Raw genomic sequence first — 19,958 nt, 5'->3', positions numbered from 1 at the left:
TATGAATTTGTAATTCACAGGCTAGCAATTAAACACAGTCGTTTTCAGCACTTATTCTCTGGGATCCTAAACATTTCCGACTTTGTCCGAGAAAATAAAAACAACCCTATTTTCATATTTGATATATTTTATTACAGAAGTGAATATGTTTATAAAGAAATTAGAGCTTTTGTAAAAAACTGAGTGAAAATGAGCTCCGCCCCTAGTATTGCTAGTATTATAGACGGAGGGGTCGAGGACGTGACGCCCCTGGCCCTCCCCGTACAAGATGACAACTCGCATCAGGATACCTTCCCGGACATTACGTGAGTATTAGTTATTTATCTGCAAATGTTATCAAAGTAATGATATTTTTTCTGTATTGCTTCATAACCGGTTAATATCCACTGAATTAGAACAGGTTCTCAGCAAATTCATGTATAGCATTGTATTACAGACAATCTTCAATGAACTATACCTATTTGGTTTTCAGGATGACTAAGTCATTTCTGCAGAGCAGCGGTAGCCGAGGATTGGCAGGTTTCTGTGTTTGGACAGCTCTATTTCTTACTGGTTACCAAATATTTCAATATCTAAGGTAAAAGATATTGTTGTTGTGTTGATTTGAGGAATATCATTACGAGGAGAAAATACAGATAAATAAAGCAATTTCTAAAGTGGTGGGGGTTGAATTCGACCCAACCCATATATTTTATTTAAGTTTTAAAAAGAAAAAAATACATCTAAAAACTATTCTGGTCATTTTTTCTTGGAGATTTCTCTGGAGATGGCGGTGGTACCCAGCTCATACCAATAACGAAATTAATTCGGAAGAAAATCACGAAACCTATACGTGTTTTTCAGCTGTCGTTGGGGGGCAACACATCGTAAAATTGACGACCTCTCCATTTGCCCCCCAAATATTATTTTAGATTTATTTTGCTTGTTGGTTATACCTTATTCCTTCCCCAACATAATTATAAACCTTCCCAGAACCTATGAGAAGCTACATTGTAATGGAGAACTATATGAATCGGTTCAGATGTTAGCGAGATCCTTCGGTACACACAGACACACACCGAAATACTTTCTTATCTAAAATTAATATTTAGATTGAATGGGAAATAGATATCTTTGTATTTTGTTCTTTTTAGATATTACACGAACCCGGCTGAGCAGCGCTGGATAATACGTATCCTGTTCATTGTTCCTGTGTACGCCCTGACCTCGTGGTTGAGCCTGCTCTTCTTCAGCTTTAATAACTTCTATGTGTACTTCAATGCTGTTAGGGACTGCTATGAAGCCTTTGTCATCTACAACTTCTTGAGGTAGAATATAAAAAAGTAAGGATGACAATATCCATAAAAGCGATGCTCTACAACTAAAAGGAAGGACAAACGTACAATTGTAGATTGTCGGAACTTAGTAAGCAAAACATTAATTTGTATAAATTAAATTGTTGTAAAATTGTGTTAATACAGGACAAAGTAAAAAGATATACATAAATTTTTAGGATTTAACTGTAGAGATACCTCGCTTATAATGTAGTACCTTATAGTAATTTTAGTAAAGATTAGATACCTTCAATATTATTATTATTATTATTTACGTAATAGTATTAATATATGATAAATATTTGTTTTCAATTAACGTGGTTACTCTATAGTCACGAATGATATACTTAGAAACAACGTTCGTTTAGTCGCTACATAATCGTTTTCGTAAAAGAAACTAATGACACTTTCTGCTGACTGATGACAAAATTCAAAATGTCACACTAGATTATTATTGACTAAAATAAAGAGGTAACCTTAAAAATTGTTTGATCTTATTTTTGTTGTGTTACTTAATGTTATATACTTTGTTTTAGTTTGTGTTATGAGTATCTCGGAGGCGAAGGAAGTATTATGTCGGAAATTCGCGGTAAACCGATTAGGTTAGTATTTAAAGATTTAGTCAGGGATCTAAAGGGGTAAGACAATGGCCGATAAATTGATGTACAATGTACATCCTTAATGATTACCTATACACCCTTCTGCATATTAAATAAGAAGTTAAAAGTTAGAACACTAAACTTAATAAAACGACCAATCAAAATTAAGGGGCGCCGTGGCTGAGTGGTAACACACTGAGCTACGGTGGTGAGAGTTCGAGTTCAATTTTCCATGTGTTGACTTGAATTTTTCTTTCGCAATAATGATCACGCAACTTCCCCGGGTTGTGTTAGAAGGGGATTATTGAGTAAGTTTGGATACTCATTTGTCACGTACATAATATCAGTACTACCCTTATCCCAAGCTCCTCTGCGGAAAGCGTCATTCATTACGGTGACTTAATTTGGGACACCTGTCATACTCTGCGAGGGTGAGGTAATAATGAGTAGCTCTCATGAGACAGCGGGTCAAGTCATAATGTGCTTGAACGTGGAGCTTGATAGCCCTAGTGACAAAAGTGTCTCAGCCTACTCAATGACTACTTAGGACCAAACCCTAAGAAACTATGGGTAGGTAATCAATCAATCAATCAAAATTCAACAAAAAAAACAAAGTTGGTAAGCCAACGAATAATAAAACGTTATTATAAGCCTTTGGGGACTAGTGTAATAAACAGTTAAATGTCCCCACCCTTCATGTATGATTAAGGTATTTGTTTTAAAGGTCCTCTTGTTGGTATGGAACCTGTTTGATGACTGGACAATCTTACAATATTGGATTCTTAAGGTTAATATATTTTTTCTGGGAAAATAAAATTGGTAGGTAGGTATTGTTTTATGTTTGAAACAACACTAGAAGAAGATATAGGTAGGTATGATTTTAAAGGAACAAAAAAGAGTAGGTATATGTGAAAGGTAATAGAAATAATTTAGGATTCCTCACTAATATTTTGAAAAAAATTACCGATTCTATTGATTAAAAAGCAGGAAATTTTGTCAGTAATAGGGATGGGAATCCGTCGAATTTTTGGGCCGGATTCGGATTCCGGATTCAGAAGGAATCCGTCAAAAAAAGTGACGGATTCTTGCGGATTCCGGATTCTTATTTTTGGCGGATTCCGGATTCGGATTCCGGATTCTAGCAGTATTTTAAAAGGCCGTCCGTCACAGAGGGATAGCTTTTTTCGTTAATTTATCACTCTGTTACTTGGTTGAAGCCTTGATTTGTTTAAAGTGTTGACTTCCAGCATAACTAAAACATTTACATCACATTTTTTTTGATCTTTGCCTTCAAACAGAGGGAGTTGTAAGAAAAAAGACGGTAATTTTAGCCTACCAATATAGAATCCGGAATCCGCTATAAAAAACGGATTCCGGATTCGGATTCCAAAATTGGCCGAAAATTGGGCGGATTCCGGATTCCGGATTCGGATTCCGGATTCCGGATTCGGATTCCGGATTCGGATTCCGGATCCGGATTCCCATCACTAGTCAGTAATTTTTTAAAATTATCCAATAATTTTAGGTTTTGTAAGCAAGGAACTCTTCAGTTCTGTATCATCAAACCTTTCATGTCATTTCTGGTCATTATTCTTCAGGTATTATCAATATCCTTTTATAAAAGTAGCAGGAGGTCTATCTCTGTGTGTGTGTCCTTCTCAAAGGTCTTGGGATGAATTATTATTTGGGGGTGGGTAACACTACCCTCCCGAGAGAAATCACCTCTTTAAAAAAATTACTCCCCCCCACAATTTGTTTACTTTAAAAAATCACAAATTGGGAGGTCGACCTCCTTTCTTCGTCCCACCCGAAGTGTTCCTAGGGACGCAGCCGCTAATTACATGCCCATTATAGTGTATTAGTGCTTTTTATACAGACTAGCGGCTACGACCCTAGAAGCCTCTAAAGGCACTGCACTGGTAAGAGGGGGAAAAGTCGACCTCATCCCATTTTAAGTTTGAGTTTTTAAAGAGTTAAAAAACATTTTTTTTTGGGGGGGGGGATGTGAAGACACCCTCTACAAAATTAGTTTAAAACCTTCCCAGGGCCTATAAGAAGCTTTACTGTAATGAAGAACAATGTCGGTTCAGCGGTTAGCGAGATCCTATGGGACAGACAAAAAACGCTTACTACTTTATATAATAGGATGAAGGTACAGACAAAGGAATCCGTTATTAATAAGTTTGTTAGAACCCAACATAAAAATACATTATCTATTCCCATTAAAATGCTAATTGAATCTTGACATTTTATTATCTAACTAGCGGCTTCGCCCCTAGCCTCTAGGGGCTTTGCCCCAAGAGATGACAACAACAAAATTCAACAAAAAAAATAAGAAGAACTAAAGAAATCTTCTACAAAAGAAATTTTCTACAAAAGAAATCTTCTACAAAAGAATTCTTCTACAAAAGAATTCTTCTACAAAAGAATATTTCTACAAAAGAATTCTTCTACAAAAAAAAAAAAAAAAAAAAAAAATGGGGGGGATTTTTTTTTGTTTTTGGGGGGGTTGGGGGTGTCCCACCCCCCAAGAAAATAGCTTAAAACCACCACAGGACCAATAGGTATATACCCTGAAGAGTAGAATCCAATCGGTTCAGCGGTTACCGAGATCTTAAGGGACAGACAGACGGACAGACATCAAGCTACTTTGTATTATAGATATTTCAATGGAAATTGTTATATAAAACTGTAGGTATGTTTTTTAATAAAAACTATTGGATTTGCGAATCGCACCTAGCCTCTATGGGATTAAACTGGGGTAAAGTATCCCCATACTTTTATTGGCATAAAATAGGCGAAAAGAGCGATTGGGGAGGAATGAAACTCAATGCAGAATCTTTGTTTTGTGCCTCTCCCCTAGTTTTTTTTTTGCAGAGTCATCAATTATTTAACTAAATTTTATATTGTGGAGGGTAGGAAGTATTATTTTTTTTCTTGAGGTGTGGATTTAAATTAAACTTACCTTGAATTTCATTTAAAAATCAGTGCAGTCATATCGAAAAACTTAGTTGAGGGATATATAATAGAAAAAAATCATATTTTTTAGGCATTGGATTTATACTACGACGGAAACTGGTCCCCTAGTCAGGGCTATCTGTACACCACCTTGATCAACAACGTATCCATCTCCCTGGCCCTCTACGCTCTGTTCCTCTTCTATTTCGCCACCCACGACCTGCTGCGCCCCTTCAACCCGGTTATCAAATTCTTCACCATCAAGGAAAAGAAATTAGTACACAAATGACTTGTTACAAATGAGCTTTTAATAAATACTATTAGAATTTTATCAACTATAAACGTTAAATGCAATATACTAATGTCATAAGAGGATCTAAAGAGATAAGACAATGGCCGATAGGTTAATGTATAGTATACCCCTAATAATGAGATGCAATATTATCTCTTTTGTTGATTATAATTAGTGGTTAAACGTTTGGACATTGAACTGAACATATACTATTACTAAACAATCAAAATTCAATGAAAGTTGTGTCAACGAATAAGAAAACGTAATAAAAAGGTTGAAGTCTAATGTAATGAACAGCCCAATGTTTCCTCACTCCATGTGTAAGAATAAACAAAACTGTTTTAAAAAAATACTTTATCACGAATGACCCCTCTTCAATTTAATTTAAGAATTAGCAAACTATCCTTGTGGGTAAATAAGACACATTTTATATATTTTAATTTCTTAACTTTCTGTAGGCTATAATTTTCCTGTCCTTTTGGCAAGGTTTCATCCTGGCCGTTCTGGAGAAAATGGAGTTCATCTCCTCCATCAAGTGGGAGCACGGAGCTACGGAAACCAAGTCGAGCAGTGTGTCCGCAGGATATCAGAATTTTATCATCTGCATTGAAATGTTGTTTGCGGCAATTGCGCTAAGATACGCGTTCCCTATCTCTGCATATATGTCTAGTGGAATTGGAAGGTAGGTTTTAAGAAACTATAACTTTACCAGAATTTTACATCATCTAAATGTTTGAAAATGCAATAAAATTAATAATGTTCTTGGACTTGGAGAAAGAGATATATTATTACTTGGATCTTACACCAGATTTCATGCTTTCTAATAAAAGGAAACTGGCGGTTAAATAACGATTTCCCCTTTCCATCTCTTGACCCCATCCCCGCCCCTCCTACTGGATGAACGAACTGTCCAACGAAAGAGTTTCATGTTAACACGCTAAATTGAAGACAATTTTTCCCCTGTCATAATATCCACGTATTGTATATTCTACATCCATTTTTGGAGAATGTAAATATATAGGCGGATTTAAGTAAATTAAGAAAATATTACCTATATAAAAATCACCTAAACAGTTTGAATTACCGCATAAAAAATCTCTTTTTGCTCTTTATAAAGATTACGACTCCAAATGATTTTTTTCAGTGGTGGCGAAGGATTCGGACGTAGCCTGACAATGCAGAGTATCTCCAACACCCTGAAGGAGACCATTAATCCCAGAGATATCATGACAGACGCGATACACAATTTTCATCCACAGGTGTTATATCTACTACATCCTATTATATAAAGTAGCAAGGTTTCTTTGTCTGTAGCATAAGATCTAATACATTCTATGATTGCCAATGTTGTCCGTCTGATTCGTCGAACTTCGCTTGTATGGATGTTGTAATCTGTATTAAAAAGATATGAGGTTATATTTTTCCAATATGACTTCGAAAATATCAGATGGATTAGAACCGGCGCGGTTCTAAGCTATACTAAAAAATCATATCGCATTACAGCCAGTTATTTTCTTCGACTGTTGCATATTTATATAAAAACATGATGAAATACCAGTTTTGTTTGGCCGGGCCTTCATCCTAATGGGGGCTAACAAAACTGGTTTTAATCCTAGAATTTTTCCTTCAAATATTCGCGGAAAGCTGTTATCAATACGTTGCGATAAATAACTATTCTATTGCTGCCTAAGAGTATTATTTGTCACTCTAGCTGGTAATAAAAATTTTCTTATTGAATCATAATATTATATTTGTTTTTATTTCTTATCCTTATCATCCGAAATTGTAAAAGTGAAAATGATTAAAAATACAAACTAAATCTGGCTAATAATTTTTGTTTTGTTTTAGTATCAACAGTATACTCAGTATAATTCATCTGGAAAGAATAATGAAGATATGAACTCTGCTACCAAACCAACAAAGTAAGTTAATTTCATATTTTGAAGTATCATTTGAAAGTATCATATGTTAATTTAAAAAGTAATCGCTTGATATAAATGTTAAAATTCACGAAACCTTTAAAGAGTTCACACTCAACATCCAGCTAAACTACATTAATATATTAACCCTTAACGGTCGGGGGGGGGGGGGGGGGGCGTTGAACGCCCCCCCATCCGGTTTTTTCTATCTCATTTTCTGTGTGTGAAAGATAAAGAGCCCAAACTGCTTGACTTTTTAAGTATGGGTATGACACATAACTGAGAGTTGGAATTTTTTGAATATCTCCATCCTGGCGGGCACAGGATGCCAGCAAACCTGGCAGGGTCATCCAGGTAAAGAGCAAAAATATTTTTTTGACTAAAACAAAGCATTTTATCATACCAAAATACTAAAAAATCCTCTAGTAGTACATCCTTATATGAAATACAGGTGTTCAAGTCACTTTCAGGTTCCAGGTATGATCCTGCAGGTCCTGATCCTCCAGGTCTCCAGAAATCTTTAAAAGGCTCCTGTGGCCGCAATTTTTGACCTAGAGACTTCAAATTTTAAACTTAAGCTTTTCTTACATGTCTACATAACGTATTAAAATTTCATGAAGATCCGCCGCCGTTTTCCCGCCGACCGCCGACTGCGGCGGCTGGCAGCTGCCAAGTACAGCTGCGGCCGCTGAAATTTATATTTTGATATTTCTAATGTAAAATTTACATAAAAATAAACATTTTCTGGGAAAAATTTTTTCTTCTAGCTTCAAAAATAAGAAAATTACAGCCGTTTGAAATTTTTAAATAAAAAAAGACCTAAAAACAAAGGTTGTTAAATAAAAGGGTGAAGGAAGCGAAAATTGACTTAGACTTATAAAAGGTCGGAAATTCATTATCAAACAGGGGACTTGCACAAAAAAATTTAGCCCTCTAGCTCTAATAGGAACTGAGATAATTAGGGGGGGCGTTGAACGCCCCCCCCCCCCCCCGACCGATTAAGGTGCGGCAAGGGGCCCGACTGTAAAGGGTTAATGTATATTAATGGATTTATTATTATTTGGATCGTACACAAGAATAACATTGATGTATTCTAATAAAGTGAAACCTTAGTTCAGCTGGCTAAAATAACGATCATCCCAATTAACACCCTTTACCCGGCCCATTACTTCCCCTCCTACTGGAAGAACAAACTGACCAATAACAAACTTTCACCTGCCTCTATATCCACAGATATCCTATCCTATATCCATTACTGGATCTAGCTCTTAAATTTCAGGGAGAAACCAGTAAGCACATCAGTGACCATGGAAATCAGAAAGAATGGAAAACCAAAGGATGCTGAAAAAACACTCCTCCTCTCTTCAGATGACGAGTTCCAATAGAATCTTCAGTAAAGTTTTGACATATTTTTTAAGTCGATTTATCTCGAAAAAAATTCAATGTAGGTAACTAAGTTTTACTAAAATGAAAAAAGAAAAAAAAATGATATAAGTACTTAATTGTTCAAAATGTTTTAAATTGATCTCAAAGAAATCAAATTAATTTTGATCAACTCATTGTTTTGTTTTCATAACATACCTAATGCCTAAGAATCTTAACTTTATACTTCTTATTAAATTTAATTTGCCAATTTTTTGCTTTTAGTTAGTAGTAAGAATGTTTCAAATACTCAGATTGCTATTATTTTTTATATTTGTATATAAATAATTTTTGTTGTTGATTCATTAAAGTCTGCGGCCTAAAATCATCATATAGTTACCGACCTAGTTATATTATTTTATTTGTCAGATTATTTTTAGTTTCCCTACCCTTTTTTTACCCATTAATTGTACATATAATTGATATTAAAAAAACTAGTCATTTTATACAAAATAGATATTCATTATAACATTTAAAGCACTGTAAATAAAATCAAGTCATAACAAAATTTCAAAAATAATAGAACTTTAGCTAAATATAAAAGCAAACAAATGCTTTTTGGATTAATTATCATTATTTATTTTAAAAGCCTTATGTTAAATTATTAATCATGAGAATATGAAACTTATAAATGCAAAAACAACTCACACAGGTTGTACAAATAAAAGAATGTGTTCGGGGAAACTTATTTTTTAGTTTGCCTAAGATTATTTATGTTAAAATATAGGATCTAGTGCAGTTCACGCTAAAATGTTCCTGGTAACGATTATCTCAAATCGCTACCAGGAACATTTCACCATAAACTGTACTAGATCCAAAATATATTTGTCATTGAAAAAAAGAGAATGTTTCAGGTGTGTTAATATGTGTTGAAATCTTGCTATTTTTCTTGAGCTAATAATATTTTGTACCAAAGATAATTTAAATTGTAAGTGTATCAATTATGTAAATTTATCTACTAATCCTTTAAGAACATATTATGAATCTTTAACACAGTGTAAACTTTTAAGTAATGCACTTTGATGTAAAAATTGTGTCAGCAATTGCCTACTATGGTATGGCATGCTGTCCTAACCTAATTATATACGCTGTCTCTTCACAGTAGTTTCATTAATGGATGTAGAATATACGTGGATAGTGTGACGGGGGAAAATTGTTGTCAATTTAGCTTGCTAACATAGAACTCATTTATTGGTCAGTTCGTTCATCCAAAAGGAGGGGAGGGAATGGGGTAAAGGGGGCTGGATGGAGGGTATTGTTATTTTAGCAAGTTTCACTTTATTCGAGAGCATGAAAATATGGTGTAACATCCAAGTCATTATATATCCATTATTTTATTCTGGATAATAGAGACACTTTCAATCTTACTCTCCATTCACATTTTTTTATGTGCCAAGGCAAAAAGAAAATGCTTTTAAGGAGAGAAGAATGAGAGTTTACTTCAACTTTCTCATTTTCCCATGCAATGGGTATCTAATCAGTTGCAAAGGAATTTAACTTGTCTGAGAATGTGTGTGTGTGTGTTTTGATGCTTGAATTTGTGAAATTAGGTTTATAGAGCAAAGGATCTCTAAGTTCTCTTTCTTTTCTTTTGTCTTTGCTTTGCATCAAACAACATGAAAAAGGAAATACTAAAATTTTCTTTTTAGAAAATAAAATTGAAAAGCATGGTTCGCAGGGAAAATAGCCTAAAACCATCACATGACCTATGTGAAGATTACCTTAAAAAGAGAACCCAGTCGGTTCAGTATTTAATGAGATCTTATTAAGCTTCAGACCAAAAAAAATCTACTTTATGTTGATGTATAAATATATTTGCATACCACCTTTTATAAAAAAATCTACGTAGCAAGATTGAGAGTTTTTTTTTTATATTTGTTTCTCATTTTTGCTGAATGAGTATGATTCTAAAAGATTTTTTTGTGTCATACCAGAGTAGGTACTATGTTTTTAAAAAATTTAAAAAGTAAAACTATTAAAAAGCAGTTTGATTGAAAAAGTTACCTAGCTTTCTCGTATTGGATTTGTAGTATATCAAGAAATTAAAAGGAAGTTTGTGTGAAAATTATTTTGTGTATTTTATGTAAAGAAAAAGAATGAGTGACTGGGTAAAAGAAAATTGTATTTTTTTATGATTTGTACTAAGTACAATTTAAAATGTTTTCGTAAAGAATTAAAATCAGAAAGGGGGGGGGGGGCGTAATGACATAAGCTCTTAAACCGTGAGCAAAATGGTCTAAATATTGAGCTAGACCCTTCAAACTTGGTATATAAGCTTAGTCCTAAAGGTATTACATCTAAATGGCAAAAAAATCCAAAAAAATTTATTTTTAGGTTAGGTTAGGTAAGAAAAACCCTGCGGAAATGGGGTTTTTAGGCTTTTTTTGGTCTATTTTGATGTGGAAACTTGCCTTAAATTGTTTTTTCTTAGGGTTTTAACTTAAATACACTGTATCTATTCATATGGACATTATTTAAGATGATTCAGCAAGTCGGGGACCGACCCGAGGGGGCTAGGTGGGTGACCCGCAGGGGTTAAGTTCATTTTTCCCTATATATTTGTTGTGATACATCAAATTATAGGTTTTTTAGGTCAAGGAACTCAAATTCAGAGCTAAAATAAGCATTAGACTAATCTGAAGCTAGCCCCAGCGGGCTAGGTTGGTGGCCCGCAGGGGTTAAGTGCATTTTTTCTAATATATATATTGTTATATATCAAACTATAGGTTTTTTAGGTCAAGAAACTCAAATTCTGAGTGAAAATTAGCATTAGACTGACCTGAAGCTAACCCCCCCCCCCCCCCCGGGCTAGGTTAGTTTTCTGCAGGGCTTAAGAGCATTTACCTAACCTAACCTAGAAACTTACTTATATTTTCAAAGGTTTTTTTCTTGAATAAACTGTGTCTATTAATGAGGCCTTTATTTAAGATGATCCAGCAAGACGGGGACCGACCCCAGCGGGCTAGGTGGGTGGCCCGCAGGGGTCAAGTGCATTTTTCCCAATATATATGTTGCGATACATCAAATTATAAGTTTTTTAGGTCAGTTAACTCAAATTCAGAGCTAGAATTATCATAAGACTAATCTGAAACTTGCCCCAGCGGGCTAGGTTGGTGGCCCGCAGGGGTTAAATGCATTATTTCCAATATAGATCTTGTTATATATCAAAATAAAGGTTTTTAAGGTCAAGAAACTCAAATTCAGAGCTAAAATTGGCATAAGACTTACCTGAAGCTAACCCCAGCGGGCTAGGTAGATTTTCCACAGGGCTTATGTGCATTTTACCTAACCTAACCTAGAAACTTACTTATTCTTTTTGGTTTTTTCCTTAAACTGTGTCTATTAATAAGGACATTATTTTAGATAATCCAGCAAGTTGGGGACCGACCCCAGCGGGCTAGGTGGGTGGCCCACAGGGGTGTAGTGCATTTTTTCTAAAGTATGTGTTGTCATACATCAAATTATAGGTTTTTTATGTCAAGAAACTCAAATTCAGAGCTATTTTAAGCATTAGACTGACCTAAGGCTAACCCCCCCGGATTGAGGGGGCGCCGTAGCTCTGTGGTACCGCACTGAGTTACGGTGATGAGAATTCGAGTTCAAACCCTGCATGTTGCGATCACAACATGTTGTCTCGAATTCTCCAATGTGTATTCACGCAACCTCCCCCAGTTGCGTTGTAAGGGAGATTGTTAGGTAGTTTGGATGCCTAATAATCAAGTGTATAATACCATCACTTCCCTTAATCCCAGGCTCCTCTGAGGAGAGTGTCATTCATTACGGTGACTTAATCTGGAACACCTGCCATACTCAAAAATCGGCGAGGGTGAGGTAATAACGAGGAGCTCTCATGAGACAGCGTGTCAAGTCATACTTGAACGTGGAGCTTGAGCTGACCATGGTGGCTATACAAAAGTGTCTCAACATACTCCAGGAGTCTTAGATCCAAACTCTAAGAAACTATGGCTAATCAAACAAGGTGGGTGGCCTGCCGGGGTAAATTTTCCAAATTATGTTTTGTAATACATCAAACTATATGTTTTTTAAGTCAATTTGGAGCTTAAAAAAACACAAAAGCAACCTGATGCTAGTTTTTTCGTGGTATGTGGTATACATTAAATTAAAAAATTGTATCCTATTAGCATATTAAATTCTTCCACCGCTAACATTGTACTATCAAAATTGTAATTCTTTTAAATATATGCCATATAAATTTAGTTTAACCAATTAACCAGGAAAAAATATGCAGTTCACTAAATTAAGTTCAAATGCATTTCGTGAAACTACCCCTTTGAATTTCTGGACCTAAAAAACCTATAATTTTATGTATGACAACTAAAAATGCACTTAACCCCTGCGGGCCACGCACCTAGCCTGCTGGGGTCTTAAATCTTAAATAATGTTCTAATAAATAGACACAGTTTATTCCAGAAAAAAACCATAAAAAAACAAGTAAGGTTCTAGGTTAGGTTAGGTAAAATGCACTTAAGACTTGCAGGCAACCCACCTAGCCCGCTGGGGCTATCTTCAGATTAGTCTGATGCTTTTATTAGCTGTAAATTTGAGTTTCTTGACCTTAAAAACCTATAGTTGGATGTATGACAACACATACTTTTTAAAAAAATGCATTTAACCCCTGAGGGACACCCACCTAGCCCGCTGGGGTCGGTCTTCGACTTGCTAGATCATCTGAAATAAGGTCCTCATGAATGGACAGTTTATTTGAAAAAAAAACCTAAAAAAAAATATTAACTGTAAGTTTCTAGGTTAGGTTAGGTAAAATGCACTTAAGCCCTGTGGGCTACCTATCTAGCCCGCTGGGGTTAGCTTCAGATTAGTCTAATGCTTATTTCAGCTCTGAATTTGAGTTCTTTGACCTAAAAAACATATAATTGGATTTATCACAACATATATATTGGGGAAAATGCACTAAACCCCTGCAGGCCACCCATTTAGCCCGCTGGGGTCGGTCTTCGACTTGCTGAATCATCTGAAATAAGGTCCTCATGAATGGACAGTTTATTCTAGAAAAAAAACCTAAAAAAATATTAAATGTAAGTTTCTAGGTTAGCTTAGTTAAAATGCACTTAAGCCCTGTGGGCAACCCAGCTAGCCCGCTGGGTTAGCTTCAGATTATTCTAATGCTTATTATAGCTCTGAATTTGAGTTCTTTGACCTAAAAAACATATCATTTGATGTATCGCATCATATATATTAGGGAAAATGCACTTAACCCCTGCGGGCCCCCCACCTAGCCCGCTGGGGTCGGTCCCCAACTTGCTGGATCATCTTAAATAAAGTCTTCATTAATAGACACAGTTTATTCAAGAAAAAAACCTGTAAAAACTTAAGTAAGTTTCTAGGTTAGGTTAGGTAAATGCTCTTAAACCCTGCAGAAAACCAACCTAGCCCGGGGGGGTTAGCTTCAGGTCAGTCTAATGCTAATTTTCGCTCAGAATTTGAGTTTCTTGACCTAAAAAACCTATAGTTTGATATATAACAAGATATATATTAGAAAAAATGCACTTAACCCCTGCGGGCCACCAACCTAGCCCGCTGGGGCTAGCTTCAGATTAGTCTAATGATTATTTTAGCTCTGAATTTGAGTTCCTTGACCTATAAAACCCATAATTTGATGTATCACAACAAATATTTAGGGAAAAATGAACTTAACCCCTGCGGGCCACCCACCTAGCCCCCTGGGGTCGGTCCCCGACTTGCTGAATCATCTTAAATAATGTCCATATGAATAGATACAGTGTATTTAAGTTAAAACCCTAAGAAAAAACAATTTAAGGCAAGTTTCCACATCAAAATAGACCAAAAAAAGCCTAGAAACCCCATTTCCGCAGGGTTTTTCTTACCTAACCTAACCTAAAAGTAAAAATTTTTAGATTTTTTTGCCATTTAGATGTAATACCTATAGGACTAGGCTTATATACCAAGTTTGAAGGGTCTAGCTCAATATTTAGACCATTTTGCTCACGGTTTAAGAGCTTATGTCATTACGCCCCCCCCCCTTTATTTCACTCCTTATGAATGATATGTTTTATTTTTTTTTGTAGTTTTTTTTTGAAAAGATTTATAAAAAGTGAGATAAATGCTCAGGTTTGGTAAGATTGTTTGCTGATTTTCAAAACTTAGTTCTACTGTTTGTACAGCATATATAATATTGTGTACTTTCTAACTTAAACTTCTAGATTTAAGAATATTACTTCTTTTTTTCTCCCAAGTATTATTATTTTTTAAAATTTCAGTTTGTTAAATTTTACATGGTGTACAAATCTTGATAATAAATTTGATCAATTCGTCTGTCTAGTGTGTATTGAATCCTGTCCGAATACAATATCAACACTTTTTGTTCCCCACGCTTCAATACAATTGTTGCCATAAAATACAAATAGTTTTGATAAAAATTGCCAAAAAAACACAATTTTGTCTCAAACATTTTAAAATTTTATTTGCAGTCCATAGAAGGTCCTTTCCAACGAAATTGTTTTTCCAGTAAAGCTTCAAAACTGTTAATTATCCGCTGGATTAGAACCGGTTCTTAGCCATACTGAAATTATGTATAGCATCGTATTACAGAAAATTTAACGTTTTATTAGAATACATAGATATCTTTGTACATTTTTTTCTCGTATTCATTCGAATCCGGTGGATAGGAACCAGTTTTCATCCATACGAAAAAACTATGTCTAGCATCGTATTATATCCAATTTTCTACGAATATAGAAATGTACATTCTATATCCGCGGAAAGCTGTTTATAATACGATGCGAGAAATAACTATTAAACCGTCTGTCTTGAGAAAATGTAAATGTTTAGCAAAGTCTTATTCTGCTCATTTTCTCTCCTCTTGAAGCAAAACAGACACAAAAACTTGGACCCCAATACAATTTATTCTATGGTAAAGACTTCTATCTTGTGAAGGCATGAATGGAGGGGACATTGGGCTGTTAATTACACTAGTCCCCAAACTTTTATAATAACGTTTTCTTATTTGTTGGCTAGACATCTTTGGGGACTTTCATTGAATTTTTAATTAGTTGGTTTAGTAAGTTGAGTGTCCAATCGTTTCAACCACCAATTGTAATTTACAGAAGGGGTAATTTTGTGTATCATAATTGGGGACTGACATTATCTACCATTGTCTTATCCCTTTAGATCCCTGATGTGTGGGTCTGTTTGTTTGTGTGTAAGGAAAGATAAAACTTTTACAAAGCTTTTCAAGCCATAATCATTCATCATCTTTTCAACAAATTCTGATTCTATTTTTGCTAACATCAGAATTGAATGAGGATTTACTCAGGGAGATAGTGGACACTGAATTGTAAAAAACTTTCCATTATGGCTGCGAACCGTTTAATATCCGTTGGATTATAACTATTCTTCAGCCATACTAAAAAATCATATATAGTATTGTATTACAGACAAATTTCCACGAATATTAAAATAAATATCATGGAATTAATATTCATTCAGGGCTAACAAAACAGGTTTAATTTTTTCATCTTAATATCTGCAGAAAGTTGTCTATAATACGATGCGTAAAAAACTAAAAACAATCCCCTTCCTCCCCCCCAAAAAAAATATAATTTCTCTTACAAGAATTATGGGTCAAGCTTATTTATCTTCCATTGTCCATATGTCCCTAATTTCCATATAACATAAACATACATTTTAATAGATTTTTTTTTCCAAATCATCCTAAAACAAATGATTAGATTATAAAATTATTTCTCATTTTTTTCTTTGAATGTTTCTAATGGAAATTTAAGATTTAAACATTTATTTTTTAGATGATATTCATTCTTTTTATCAAAGTTCCTTTAATTAAAGAAGTAACTCTATAAGTTGCTTACATTGAGAGTTAGGTTAACTTTTTTTAACCACTTTCATTGTATCCTACAAAATATTTTATTTAATAACAATGCGTCACTTTTTTTATGCACATAAATGGTTTTTACATTTTTTATAATTCTCTTTGTTGCGATATTTATGGACGGTAGTGTCCTTTTGTGTATATAGTTTAATCTAACACAATAAAAGAAAAGGATGAAGAAATAATCTCATTTTCAAAAGGAATTTGACGTATAAACAAGAAAGAATGTCAGATAAAATAGCTCCAGCAACCTCTTCACAATTTTTTCTTTCATCTTTTCTCACAAGTTTTTTCTTGGGTGCACAACGTCTCTAGAAGTTGGTACCTCCCATTTTATGTTGCAAACTTTAAAATTAATTCTTCCCAGCTGTTTACTAGATATTAAAGGACACGGACTAATCCTTTAGTAGTAAACTTACCACACATACAAGAGTCATTTGAATCTTCAAATAGTTATCTTTAATAATTTCCATTGAATCAAATCATTTAGAAGCAAAACTATGAAAACAATGCAACTTGTTTGTATTTTTTCCTTTGAAAAATGGGTGAAATTGTTTCAACTCTTGTAAGAGAACAATAAAATACCAATTCTCAAAATTGAATCAGTTCACATTTCATTCATAGACGTAAATATTTTATCTGCGTTCAATTTCAAAACAAAGAACAAGTTTTAAAAAAATGTGAACTGAATTTGGTTTATTAATCAATTAATTGGAAATGGAATAAAAGGTCAAAACTAATTTTTTCTAGGAAATGTTTTTTGTTGCATTAATTTTTTCAACTTAATTTTAATCAATTTGATATACAGTAGACACATGCATGTTTTGGGAGATTTTATATGGCTTACCACCCAGTACATTTTATCTATACATAATTGAGACAAATTTGAATATTACAACAAGAAGGGGGGGGGGGGGAGGGGGGGATTGAAAGGAAAAGATTTGTGGGTTGAAAAGGATGAGAGAAAAGGATTAAAAACCTATTTACTGCCGCCTCAAGACCTTGTGGCCCACGCTTTGTGGATATTCTCCGGACTAAAGAAGCAATTTCCGATAATCTTAAGAATAGAAAAGCGTCTCCTCCCCCTATTATCCCACGAACTAAATACAAAACAGCTGAAAAATAAAATTTGCATGACAAAATTATCTTTAATAGCTTTAGAATCAGTTTAAAGTTTACAAATCTGTAATAGTATTTCTGTTCTTAATTCTTAATAAAATAAACCTTTGAAGTTTTAATTTATATTATTGTGCTAATTTTAATAAGATTTTTCTTGGATTTTTTAAGTTTACTATTCTATAGCTGGGCTCAAAAGATTTTGCATGAATTACTTGGGATTTATGTCTACTCTGTCTTTAATAGATAAAATTGTTTTCACACTTACTTTATTTAATTGTTCATTTATTAATCCTTTTGTTTGCTTATTTTTCTACATTATTCTTATTTAGTTACTTAAAATTGTATTTTATTTGCACCAAATAATTGAATTTCTGAGCTTACAAGATCAAATGATATTTTCCTAGAAGTTTTTTATTGTTTTTTGATGATTCATAGTCTAAAATGACAAATTTATTATTGCCTAATTTGAAAATGACACACAAGTTTTAGTTATTTACTTTGAAACAAGATAAGAATTGGTCTTTTGATATGATAATTTAAGTTGTTTAGTAATGTCATTTTCATTTAAATGTTACCATTGTTAGATTAAAAAGTAACTTAATTGTTTTGTTAATTTAATACCTACCTACGTTTTTTTGTTTTTAGTATGATTTATTTTTTTCTGCTGGATTAGAACCAGTTCTGAGCCATGAGGAAAATTTGTATATATTAAAAGAAAATTATGAAAATGCATAAGTTGTCTTTTGATATTTTCTTTGATTAAATATTGTACTGGAAGATTATTTTTTTGCATAAGGTTTACATTATTTAAATATTTGTCTTTTCATTATTTTTACAAGGAAAAGCATAAAAATGCACCTAATCTAAAGGGAAAAACATCCTTTTCTGTACATATTTACAGGGAGGGAGGGGACATTGGGCTGTTTATTACACTAGTCCCCAAAGTTTAATAATAACGTTTCTTGTTAGTTGGCTTAACAACTATGAAACCCTATTTATTTTTATGTGTTGGTTCATTGAGTTGAGTGTCTAAACGTTTTAACCACTTATTGAAATCTACAGATCGGGTAATTTTGTGTTTTATCATTGTTGATGTACATAAATTTATCGGCCATTGTCTTTTCCCTTTAGGTCCCTGACATATTTAACAAGCCAACAATTTGAAAACTTTATGGAAAATAGTTTAGCACGAAAACACTTAGCCTAGTCATTTTTTTTTAGTTATTTACAAACTTTGTTTGGCAAGTTTTAATGCCTTCAAGTCAACACAATTAGAAAATTATTATCAACTCTTGTAACCTGGGACACGGAAAGTTATTATGAAAATAATAGACATGCAGTTTTAGCACATTACCCGAATTTTAAGGAAAAAAAGTGCTTGTACATATTTAGCACAGACAGAAATACAAAACTTAAAAGTTTTTTAATTTACAAGTACAACTTTTAAACATCAGAATAATTAAGGTTGAATCTAACGTAGTACTGTACTGTGCATACTGTCAACTGTTTTTTAAATATTAATTCTTGTCCCTTGTTGAAGCTGCAATACTTTTATGCTCAAGAAGTTTGAAAGTTTGCATTATTAGTCCTTGAGTGGTTTTAGGCCAACATATTTTCTCTTGGGTGGGAGGGACAATTTTTGTAATGAAAAGTAATAGATGAAAGTGAAAACAGTATGCTATAAAGAAAGTTAAAGTCAATAGAATTTAAAAGTTGAATATTTACCTTATGGATTAAATCACCCATATTGTAATAAATAATCCTTGTTAAAAAATATTTTTGTTTTTAATCTTGTCACTACCTTTATTTTTCTTACAGGGAGGTAGAGGTCAATTGAGGTTAAATTAATCTAGAACTCTTACAATTTTCCAGCTACCAAAGAAATAATCCAGGCATAATAACTGAAGGTTAAGATTAATTTATCATCAATTGTCGTACCACTGTATCCCTGATTTTGTTATCTAGATGTGCAAATTCAAATTCACAAGATCAGCCAAAAGTATAAATGTTTCATTGAACATTTACTGGCCAATTTAGTCAACAAAATCTTTAAAAAATGTCTTAAAAATTGGATCAAGCCGAAAATTTGAATGTTTGTCTTTGTTTAGTTAACTGAAACAGCTGCCAAAGAACACACAACTGACAAAATTCCAACATTATTAGAATAATCTTTTAATAAACTAGAATAGCCAAGACCCGCTGATCCATAGGGATTGCGTGGCCCTTGTAAACGCGTAGAAAATGCTAATTTTATACGCGGTATCTTGGTTATGATTGGTATATTTTGTTTGCCTTGGCCATATGCTTTGAGGCAAGTTGTATGGATATAAGTAATCCTAAAAACATTGAAAAATACCATGCTTCGTATTTTTGGCTTGACCATTTGAATTTACATATGGCTATTTAGTCTTTGTTTACAGTCAAAAGATTTATTTTATGAAATATTTAATT

The 19,958-nt window shown here is 33.6% G+C and overlaps 1 protein-coding gene across 1 annotated transcript; it reads left to right on the top strand.

The window, feature by feature from the left end:
• The first annotated feature begins 107 nt into the window (after positions 1-107).
• On the top strand, positions 108-19,633 carry LOC145309300 (transmembrane protein 184B-like). Its single transcript, XM_080150330.1, has 12 exons — positions 108-305; positions 473-577; positions 1,134-1,307; positions 1,850-1,915; positions 2,637-2,699; positions 3,438-3,510; positions 4,962-5,136; positions 5,622-5,844; positions 6,307-6,421; positions 7,011-7,084; positions 8,361-8,474; positions 19,616-19,633. The coding sequence occupies exons 1-11, from the start codon at positions 190-192 to the stop codon at positions 8,464-8,466; spliced, it is 1,290 nt and encodes a 429-aa protein (XP_080006456.1). The 5' UTR covers positions 108-189; the 3' UTR covers positions 8,467-8,474; positions 19,616-19,633.
• The last annotated feature ends 325 nt before the right edge of the window (positions 19,634-19,958 follow it).

Source organism: Acartia tonsa, chromosome 2 (assembly GCF_053477335.1).
Source record: "Acartia tonsa isolate MP-2025a chromosome 2, ASM5347733v1, whole genome shotgun sequence".
NCBI lineage: Eukaryota > Metazoa > Arthropoda > Copepoda > Calanoida > Acartiidae > Acartia > Acartia tonsa.
This window is presented reverse-complemented; position numbering and strand designations above follow the sequence as displayed.

Excerpts from the sequence above, each read along its gene's own strand:
- LOC145309300 (XM_080150330.1), top strand. The coding sequence starts at position 190 with ATGAGCTCCGCCCCTAGTATTGCTAGTATTATAGACGGAGGGGTCGAG. Across the intron at positions 3,511-4,961 it reads TTCTGGTCATTATTCTTCAG|GCATTGGATTTATACTACGA; the intron begins GTATTATCAATA and ends CATATTTTTTAG. Across the intron at positions 5,845-6,306 it reads ATGTCTAGTGGAATTGGAAG|TGGTGGCGAAGGATTCGGAC; the intron begins GTAGGTTTTAAG and ends GATTTTTTTCAG.